Source organism: Gymnoscopelus braueri, assembly GCF_963280865.1.
Source record: "Gymnoscopelus braueri genome assembly, chromosome: 1".
In the NCBI taxonomy this organism is placed as follows: Eukaryota; Metazoa; Chordata; class Actinopteri; order Myctophiformes; family Myctophidae; genus Gymnoscopelus; species Gymnoscopelus braueri.
Window position 1 is genome coordinate 44,313,480 of NC_137603.1, and position 11,155 is coordinate 44,324,634.

The 11,155-nt window shown below is 42.4% G+C and overlaps 1 protein-coding gene across 2 annotated transcripts in view; it reads right to left on the reverse strand.

Annotated features, from left to right (window-relative positions):
• Window positions 1–1,190: 1,190 nt before the first annotated feature.
• The window catches only part of atmin (ATM interactor), a 10,305-nt gene continuing 340 nt past the window's right edge, over window positions 1,191–11,155 (reverse strand). Inside the window, exons 2-4 of one of the 2 annotated variants that reach the window (XM_080427345.1) lie at window positions 7,109–7,234; window positions 6,673–6,872; window positions 1,191–6,579 (exon numbers count right to left, since the gene is read on the reverse strand). In XM_080427345.1, the coding sequence (XP_080283471.1) occupies window positions 4,821–6,579; window positions 6,673–6,872; window positions 7,109–7,234 (2,085 nt within the window). In that variant the 3' untranslated portion in view covers window positions 1,191–4,820. Of the gene's footprint in view, window positions 6,580–6,672; window positions 6,913–7,108; window positions 7,235–11,155 lie in introns of those variants that run through there. The other variant, XM_080427346.1, reaches the window with a different exon arrangement.

The window sequence follows — 11,155 nt, forward strand, 5'->3', positions numbered from 1 at the left end:
CCGTAAATAGCCGATCTACAAGCTCACAGCGCTTTGCACAGCGAGGCTTTGTGAGTTTGTAGATCGGCTATTTTCAGGGAAGAGGTTTGGTGTAGAGGGAAAAAAGAGCAAAACAAGTACAGAGTCAATGGTCAAGTTGAGTATTGATGCTTTAAGTGGTTAAATAATGTCTGAATATACACATTAACATGAATTAATAGAGAAGCTAATGTGCACAAAATAAATAAACAAAAAACATTAATTTACACAAGTCTATGAATACAATATGTAGTGGGGGCCCCTGCTTCATCTCTCTCTCAGCTAAGGGGTCCTTGGCCTGGAAAACGTTGAAGACCCCTGCTTTAGATGTTATCTGTGTACATTCTACACTTGTGCCGACAGTTTCCCACAAATGTTTCTCGAGCCGTTCTCGTTACCCAGCAACTACAACTGCCATCCAACGAAAAGCAGAGCTATGTGGCTTGCACTTTAAACACTTCACACCACAAACTACAATATGGTTCTCCTCCTGTCACAATCCCTGTGCTGTGGACTGTAACCTAAACCACTGCCAAATGCATCGGTTAGGTCAAAAGAAAAGTAACAACTGCAAATCTAGTTAGTTCACATTTAATATTGTAACCGTTTATCTGCCAGGATAGAGTATGCAGTTCACAATTTGGCAGCTCTTAGGAGCAAGGTCAATTGGATTATTCTTGCTGATTGCCATCCAGACCCTGGTTGCTATAAAATACCTGTGCAGTAGACTATGGATATTAACAAATATACGCGGACGCTTGGATCCTTCAAACATGGCATGTCATGTATTACTCAGGGCCGGTCAATTACTGCAGTGTTTGTATGGATTAGTAGGATGAATGTCAACTCCTGCTCCATTATTCTACCTCTGGGATGCTTTCCTTAAGTATTATCATATCACTACTTTGTGGCATTGCACTTCTAACAGCAGCCACTATATTAACATAAATGTTGAATTCACCTGAAAGTGCATGCTTTTGTGTGCAATGACATGCAAAATAAAATAATTAAATGTAAAGTCACTTTGTGTAGCGTTGTTGCTTTATCTGGACACTTTGTACAACCCGGAATTCAGCGTTCTGTACTCGGTAAATTGATTAACTGTAACACTTATATATTATTCTTCAATATTTAGTGACAAAGACAAATATTTCTTTAGCACTTTATTAAGATCATGTGTTGTATAGCTTCGGCAACTAAAACAAGACAACCTTTAACTAAACATTTAGGCAACAGAAACATACTTAAACAAAGGCTACTCAGAGACAAAATGACAATTATGTTCTGTATCTGCATGCAAATTAAAGCACTTTACTGACACTTAAGCTATGTAGATATTTAACATTGTTTTTTTTTGTGTATGTGTCCCCCAGCAAGCCCAGCAATTCCAACTTCATGAGCAATAATTTAGAAGTTGTATATCGAGTAGAGATGATTTGACAGTTGAACGTAAAAAGTTAAATACTATATAACAGTAGTGTAGAATGTTTTGGATGCAGTGCAAAAACATGACCATGTAATATCTGGGCACAGTATCTTGTACATTCATCAAGTTTCAAGGGAACATCTAGAAACTGAAATCAGGTGAACCCACCCTCCTAAAATAGACATTAGTATTGAACAAATGCTGCCTAAAAAGAACACAATACTGCATAGCCTTCACAGATTCTTGACATGACTGGACATAGAGGAATCAGAAATGCTTTTCAAACACAAATTACTGAAGGCATTCTAACGTTTCATGCAACAAAAATGCACATACACAACTGATTAAACATGCAAATCAAAGCATCAAAACAAAAAGTATTTTGAATATTATTCAACATCAATTTGTTTTCAAAATCATAAATTTGATAACAGAGCAGCAAATTGTTTACAACAAAACATATGTATATATATATATATATATATATATATATATTTTAAAAAAAGTATAATACTTGGTTTAAGGCACCAACATAACAAAATGAAGAAATACTCAAGGCCTACATGGTCCCTAGAAAACAGTGTGACTGGGGTGCCTGTGCAAATGAGGTAACTCTGTAACATGGTGTAAAGCCTAGTTCAGACAAAAGATTCACAACTAGACAAAACTGTTTAAGCTACATTCATACTTTGCTGTATGACGGTGTTGCACGACGAAAACAGCATACTTTGTTGTATGACAAATGAAACAGCTATCATCTTTAAGAGCTTGTTGATCTGCCGTTTTCGGCATGCAACACCGTCGTACGACGGAGCATTAATGTAGCAGAGAAGAATTGCAGTGGTCTGAAGCTCCCATACAAAAACCAAATGCATGACCAAAGCACTAAGTTACTTTGACAGTAGCTTGTACAAGAGACAGAGGGAAACAAAGCACGTCCCATTGGTAAAAGCTCAAATCCAGGCAATTACAATAGAGGAACTTCAACTAGGTTATATTTTAGGTGGTGAGCATAGTCACATTTCACTCATAGGCAGAAGAGAGGCCAATGCTCTTGGTTTCTATACAGCATTGTTATTGTATCACTTCAACACAGAGCGCTGATACTGTATACACTTGCAGCCAGCTAATAAATAAGTCAGACGGCGACTGTCTAGTCTACTAACCGCCTCAAAGTCTTTGCGTAACTATAGAGGCCAAAGACAGTAAGGTGATTACACAAGACCACAGTTCACAAGCACATTTCAATAACTGCTGTGACAACGGGGAGAATTGAGCGTAGCCATTTACTTACTTACCTGTGAAACATCTATAGGATTAGTGATAGATACATTGTATGACCCTAGAAGACCAAAACACACCGTTTCCAATTAGTGTTTCTAATTAGTTCCCTTTGCTCCAGTGAATGGAAACCATAACTTAAGGCTACAGCTACAATGACGGTCTAGACATTTGTGTGCTTCCAATTTTGTGACAACTCCTGTTTCAGAATGACAATCCCCAGTGCCCCCCATACAGAAATGGCTTGTTGACATCAGTGACAAAGAACCTTGCTGGTCTGTACAGGGTCCTGACCGTAACCCTATCGAGCACCTTTGGGATGAACTGGAACGCCAATGCGAGCCAGGCCTAGTCGCCCAACATCAGTGTCTGACCTCATTGATGGTCTTGTGGTTAAATGGAAGCCAAGCACAGACATTGACATGGAGTTGTCTTGTTTGCCACTATAACACTGTCCACTATTCTGGGATGGCTTTTCACTAGTTGAAAGAATTGGAACATTGCTGCAGCAAATTGCTTCCATTCAGCCACAAGAGAATAAGAGGAGTCAGACACTTACTTTGGATGAGCAGGCCTGGCTCGCATTTGACATTCCAATTCATTCCAAAGGTGTTTGATAGGGGGCAGTTGTGATGAAAACAGAGAGACAGAGCCTCTAGCCAGCACCTCAACTGAACACATGAAAACACAAGTTGATGCAGAGCACTGTGGAGCATCACAACCAACTAATGATGTCCAGGTCCTCTCTGCACACTGTTCTGAATCTGATAACGAATACAGTGCTCAGTCTAAAATCACTAAAATCACAAAATGTGGAAGAACAAATCTCGTCTTTGAGAAACAAGCTGTCCCAGGACCTGAAATCATTAAAACAAACTATCCATTAGGGGTCACACTTGAAAGACAAACCCCTTTAGTTTTATACAGTAGTTTGTGGCAAATGTTTTAGTCAGGAGTAAATACTTTACTTATTTAGATAGTGACAAAGTCTTACAATCAAAAGGTAAAATACATTCACCACTTCCCAATGCAGTTTGTAGGTCGCTCTGGAAGAGTGTCTGCTAAATGCCTAAAAGTGTAATTGTCATTCTGAAACAGGAAACTGGAAGCATACAATTTTCTAGAATGTCAGTGTAGCTGTAGCATTAAGATATCCATTCAATGGAACAAAGTGCACCAATTAGAAACACTAATTAGACAGGGGGCCAACTGACTTTTGGTCATATACTGTAGTGTACCTTTGAACAGGTTTAATCAATGCTTTGAACATATTTGCAGGGTGTATAAAAGGTTTTGCTTTGTAATTATTTAATTTAAGTAGTCCTTACTGGCACAACAGTGTGCTAAAATGAGAGGGTGCTCATCATGAGGAAGTTGACAATCTTGCTAATGACATAAAAACAGCAGGGGCAGGCATCAGAGACACAAGCAGAGAACTGCTATTACTGTAGTGTAAATGCATGCTTCAACGCTGGCCCTGCAGTTGAAGACTTCATGACTATTTCCAAACTGCAGTAGTAGTGATTTGTTAGAATAGCTAAATAAAATGCAGGTTTCTATCGAGTAGCAGATAAGCTTCACATTGATTCCATGAGGTGAATGCAAATTGTCTTGGAAAAGAGGACAATTCAACAGCTTTTTAAAAATTCTGTTGGAGGAGATATTCTCCGATAACCTCCTCTTGAATAGAATCTTGACAGTAACGAGATGCTAATACCATTTTCCAACTGCTATGAACAAGACCAAACGATGACAAGTATGCTAGTGTTCACACACTGAGATGTAGGAGTAAACTGGCGTTTCAGATAAGACACATACAATATTATTTCATGTGCAAATAAATATGTAAACTGGCAGAGGATTCAATAAGTCATGCCCAATGAACTAATAAAGTGCAGCTGAGCGATCGGCGTACATGTCTAAAAATGTTTCTGGACATGATGCCCCCCAATGGAATGTTCAGAAACTTGGCTGAATCCTTCCTGCTATGATGGACTTCAACTGTAGTCCCGCAGTCGGGCGACAGTATAGGTCTCCTAAGAGGGAGAGGCAGACACCAGAAACATGGGCTGCAGGGTGTGAAGCAGCTCCACCTTCAGCTGTTGGGTTTCTCTGGTTGCTGAAAAAGAGCAGCACACAGCTCCTCACACGTCTGGGTCTCCACAGAGCTGAAGTGGGACTCCATGTTCCAGGCCATGTCTGCTGACAGGAAGTCGTCCATGACCGTCTGGGTTTCGTTGCTGGTAAGGAAGAGGTGTCCGAGGCCCTCTGCCTGGCTGCTCACAGTCTGGGTCTCAGTGCTGCTAAGCAGTCTCGTGTGCTCACTTTGGGGGATGGCGGACTGTGCGGAGAGACTCGGGGGCAGGGAAGGGATATCGGTCTGTGTTTCTGTGTCTGAAGACTCTGTGCTCATGGAAAAGCTAGACTGGTGCAAAATGCTGCCCAGCGGCATGTGGCTTCCGGCGCTCAGCAAGAAATTGAGGTCAGTCTGAGTTTGAGTATCAAACAGCTCCAGGTCACTGGCCTGGGTCCGACTCTGGCCATCGCTCCGGTCCAGCTGGTCCAGCAGGAGGCAGTCTGTCTGGGTCTGGATGTCCAGAGACTCTAGTGGTGTGTCACCACCAAGTGCTCCCAGCTCACTCTCCTCTGTCTGTGTCTGGATGTGTACTGCATTAAGAAACTCCTCAAAGTCAAAGTCAATGCCGGTATGCTGCTCCTGAACAGAGCCCAGGCTCGGCCCACAGCCTGCGGTGGCATCACTGAGTACCTGGTGACCTGACAGAATGTTTTCCAGGTCAGTTAGCAAGGTCATGGTTTGGGTCTGGTTGTCTGCGACGCTGTTGGGGTTAAGCTCATCTGTCTGCACCCCAAAGCACATGCCCCCCGCTGACTTCTCATCCTCATAGAGAGTGTTACCTGCTGCTGTGAGGGAGACATCCATGGCCAGAGCTGTCTGGGTGGAAACGTTGAGCGAGCTGCTGTCAAACAGGTCAGAGCACATGATGGCCTGGTCGGATTCTGGGCCAGTCATAGGCCGGATGGTCTGGGTTTGCCTGGTTATGTAGGGGGTTGATGTGGAGGAGGTGCAGGGTATCTGGCTAAGGCAGGGGATGTCTGTTTGAGCTCCGATAGTGGAGGTGGCTTTGGCTCTGGGGGGGAACGTCTGGGTCTCCACGCTGACTGGCAGCAGGACTTGAGCACTCACACTGATGTCTGTCTGGGCGCAGGAGGACACAGAGGATTCGGCTGCAGTACACACACCCATCCCTACCCCTCCATGCATGCGAGATAGGCAAGATATGTCTGTCTGAATATTTGTGGAAGTGCTCCTCCCCCGCTGGTTTCCCAGGCAGCTGGCTGCGTCTTGGGTGTCCGCAGACTCAAGACTCACCTGCACTCCCGTGCTGGTGGGGCCCAGGCTTGAGCGAGAGGAGGCAGGTAGACTGTTCTTGAAGCCCAGGGTCTTAGCATCCATTTGGGGTACCACAGCACGCATGGCCTGCGGTAAGAGGTGGAGGGCGCTGAGGGAGCCTTGGCAATCCACAGCTAGCACCACAGACCTCAAAGCACCACTCTCTGTGGACGGAAGGAGGACAGGCAGGTGGGCCAACTGCATCAATGGTACATTGACCAGGGCCATCTTGGGCTTGGGGAGCAGCAGCTTCTGGAGGCTTTTAGGGGGGCGGGGGGCCTGACTGCTTGATTCCGAGGCGTTGCTTGTCGGCTCATAATGAGGACAAGCCTCTGACCACTCTCTGTCCCCACTCATGATCTGACAGGTTGCCTCTTTGGGCTTTACCTTCATAGAGCCGCTCATCAGCTTCTCCATCTTGCGCTTTTTAACCGGGGGGATTCTGCAACGCAGACACAAAAGATAAGACAGTCAAATTGTTAGCAACAAACTTAAAATGTGTTACAAGTCAAGCCTATACGGGCTTTGCATTCACCTGTGTTCTGTAGGGACCTCGTGGCCAGTTCTGTAGACATGTGACAGTAAAGCTGCCCTGCTGGCATAAGGGCAGCCACATGTGCAGCAATAGGTCTTCCCACAATCCTCAGTGTGGCGTCTCAGGTCCCACTCTGTACTGTAGCCATTGTTGCACTTGGAGCACTTATGTTTCTTCTCAGCATGCATCTTCATGAAGTGCTACAGTAGAATACAGCAGATAGAAGAACAAAAATATGGTCTGTACTTGGTTATAACTTCACAACTTTGGTAATGGTATTTGTCTTTATGATTGCTGGAGTTGATGACATGATTTGCGGTTTTACACTAGCCTGTGGTCATTTTAATAAGAAAATGCATGTACAGTATATGATGCTGCAAATGACCAATTTCTATTCCTCAGGTCCTGAAAAGTGTTCTTATTATGTCAGGCTTACTTGTTTGACCAGAGAGAACTGGGAGAAGGGTCGGTTTGGACCTCTTGGACAGCCTTCGATTGGACAACAGTACAGTTTCTTTGAGCCCTTCATGTCCTTCCTGATGGTGGGATTGACAAGACCATCCTGACAGTGAGAGAGAATGAGAGAAAGATGAGGGAAAGGTTTTGAAGAATGTGGAGCTGCCAAAAACACAAACTTGTGGCAATGAAAAATGTTTTAAGTTCTGGTTAGTGTGAGATTTAACACATTTAATGCAGCTCTATTTAAAGTTTGAAGATCATTCTCTATAGGCCCCAAACCTAAAATGCAACCAATATGTTTAAAATTGTCCAAATAAAAGAAAATGGGACACTAAATAGAAACAATATCGTTTTTCAGGGGGTTAAAGGGATACTTCACTTTCACATAAAATAAACATTAAAAATATATATTAAAAAAAAATGAAAGAAGTTATGGCAAAATCACGGCCCCCTCACACATTAGTAGGACACTCTAATGCGTGAGGGGGCCATGAATTTTCCATTACTTTTTTCATTTATTTTTAATATATTTTTTAAATGTTTCCCCGGCCCTAAAGTGAAGTATCCCTTTAAGAGAGATATTTATAGTACATTTATAGTAGCTTGACCACTCAGCCTATTGAAAAACATTAATTTTAATAATAGTAATAATAATAATAATAATAATAATAATAATAATAATACAAAGATTCAAATTAAGATCTTTTTATATTATCATTATCATAAAGATGATCCAACCTCGGGAAAAACAATGAGAAAACTTAGTACGCAAGCCTCTCTCAATATGCCTGAGGACAAAATGTAATGTGGTCAACATAATTATAAAAGTATAGATAGCTCATAAGTGCCTTGCATCTGTATTCACAGACACCTACTTTGCTGGGGACCCAATGATGCACTCTTGTAAGTTGCTCTGGATAAGTCTAAATCTGTTAAAGGGACTACACCATGAATTTTAACTTTTTCTTCTTTTTCGTGTGTTTTTGGTCTCCCCTACCTCTCTTCTAACCCCAAAAATACCCCAGTTTGAACACTCAGGCTTTCACAGCAAATCTGGGGTTTTCTGTAAATTGGGTCTCAAAAAGGCCAAAGGGTACAATCCCTCCCGTTTTTCAGTTCCAACCAAATTTTTTTTTTAATTAATTAATTTATTTTTTCTTATTTATTTATTTTACTTTTTTCCACACAGAACCAGGAGATAACATGCATACAAACTGGCTCTAGCGCCCCGTGCCAAACAGGACAATGTGGTATTGCAGGTGAAAGTGCTTTATAAGCCAGAGAGAAGTTAGTTGGAATGAGTATATCTGAGGCTTGATTTAGGCTCAAAACCGTTTGAGGGACATAAACAATATGATATTAAATATATATATATATATTTTAATTCATGGTGTAGTCCCTTTAAATTCCAAAATGTATGTTTATTGTACTGGATACAATAAAATGCACATTTGAAATCAAACAAATAAGTCAGAGGCCCCCATGGATTGATTACTTCTTCTTCCATGTTTTTCAAGGAAGCACAGCATTGCTATGAGAAATGCCCATTATGTAAATGTTTTTTCATTGGTCCTGAGTCTCTGAACATTTATTGGGTTCGGGCCTGGGCCTGGGCCGCAACGCGGCTCACACCTTCACCGGAACGCCAATCCGACTGATATGCCCATATATTCAGATCTCTGTATCTGTCAGTCCTCGTCCCTTTTGCGCTCATATATAGATCCCTTATGTCATCAGTGTATATGCCCATATATGGCATGCTGATATGCCCATATATGGACATTTCTGTATCTATCAGTCCTTGTCCCTTTTATGCCCACAGCCCATATATGGAGCTGAGTGATTTGTTTGTGCCTGATGCCATGACGACACATTGAGGTTAGACAACACACTCCATATTTGGGCGTAATTACATAAGGAACTCCTTTTATGGTTATGGCTGAGTCAAGGTGACATCAGCGTGACATCAGAGTTCCGCCAGGCCGGCCGGCCGCCCCCCCCTTAAGACATTAGGAATGAGGACAGCTCATAGAGTTAATGGTTAACAACAACCAACCGATCACGTTTCTGATCAGATGGGTAGCTTGCATCAAAAAATGCATAACATACAAGTATGTAGAGTAGTTATAGGGTGCGTTCGGAAATTGCGCACCGGAGCGCACTCTCCTATTAGTTTGTATTGGCCAGTGCGCTCAGTGCTGTATTTCCGAACGCACCTATAATAAACGTTAACTGGCTCAACAGTATATTGAGTTTTCCATCGTGTCTTGTCACAGCTCTCCAAGCAAACCCTGGATAGCACTGCTGAAGAGGCTGTCTGCAGACTCCACACCATTGAATCAATGAACAGCATCGTTATGTAAGAAATGCAGAGCTGGGTGCACTTTAAAATGGTACATGATGCAGACCAAAGTATTGAGCTACATGACAGTCATTATTAGCATCATAGTGGTCAAGGTCACCTCCATCTGCTGTACCACAGAGAGAGCTTAAGTGGACAGCTTTGCATTCACCCACTGCATGGTGCCAAGGAAACAGACAATGTCCTGAAAGACTGCCCATTATGTATTTATATTTGTATTGCTATGTTGCTGTTAGCACAGTATTGTGGCGGACCTTACCACACTTGCATTTCTCCTCTACATGTATCTGTATGAGTAGTGACAAATAAACCTTCTTGATTCTGCAACATCAGCTGACAAAACAGGCTACTCTAAAGCCTGTGTACCAAAGAGAAACCATACGTGACCACAAGCTATAGTCAATAAGGCTATATAGTCCAACTATGAGCGCTTATCAAGCTTAATTGTCATTCCTTATAGTCTAATAATGGTACCATAGTCCTTCTGAGCTGTTGTGGTACTATATAACATCCCAATTTTAGATGAATGTACATCTTATTCATAGTGACAAAGTCATGATCTCACCATTTCTCTACTTGCAGCTACAGTGTGAATTGGGCAGGAATGGATACCAGCACTGACTGTGTAACATAAACATTAGCGTTGTCACGGTAATGTGTGGTGGCACAGTACCAACAATTGTCCAGTCAAACATGAAAACGTAGTTGTTGAGCACAGCAAATTGAAAACTGGTGTGCAATGATGCACAGACAGCGGGCCTCATGTAAAGCCTATGAGCCTTAATCATACCTCATTCTGTCAATCTCAGATGCTATGAAAAGTAATATTAGAGAGAAATGACAGTGAGTAGTGCCATCAAGGCTGTAGTTTGCTTTTATATTGATGACGGCATCATTATCACTGCTGTCAGATGCTTCATGCAGCCACGGGGGAAAAAACACCTTCACTTTTATCATTGTGCTGCCTTCAAGCACTGCTGCTTTCTACCATACTTACTTGCCCCAAGGTCCCTGTGTGAACTTGTTACATACGAGGATGCCTAAGCATTCTTCTTGCTGGGCATGAGCCACAGAAGGTGCCTTTAAGACCTAATTCAAATTCTAAGTTCTAACATTCACCTTTTTCAACAAAGAGCGTAGTCTGTTGCAGGACAAAAGGCAGCCTTTCCAAGGGAAAGGGTGCCATTCACTGAGGGGAAACTGGAATCACTATGCCTCCCACAGGAATCCTGAAAACCAGTGGGTCAGGAGGACAAGGGACAACTGCAAGACTAGAAGGAGCCTTCAATACAACTCCCAACAGCCTTCTTGTATACTGACAGGGTATAAATTACTGACAGAGTGTGAATAAGACAAGCTTTATTTAGTTCTTATTCCAATCAACAGCAACCCATAACAAAGGCTATAGCTGTGGGATAGGGCCACTAATAGTAACATTGTGAAACCCCAATGGAGGTTTCACTTTAACAGTTCATCTTGGGGCATGAGGTCACAGCAGTGACCTCGTATCTACGAGGGAGGATTATTCTCCCAACTAATCTCTCGGTTAAAAATAACAACAAGCATTATGCGTAGTAGGTGTTAGTTAAAGGCCGTCGTACGACGGTGTCGCTTGTCGAACCCCGCTTGTTCGTATAAGCTTCAGTCATCATCATAATAACA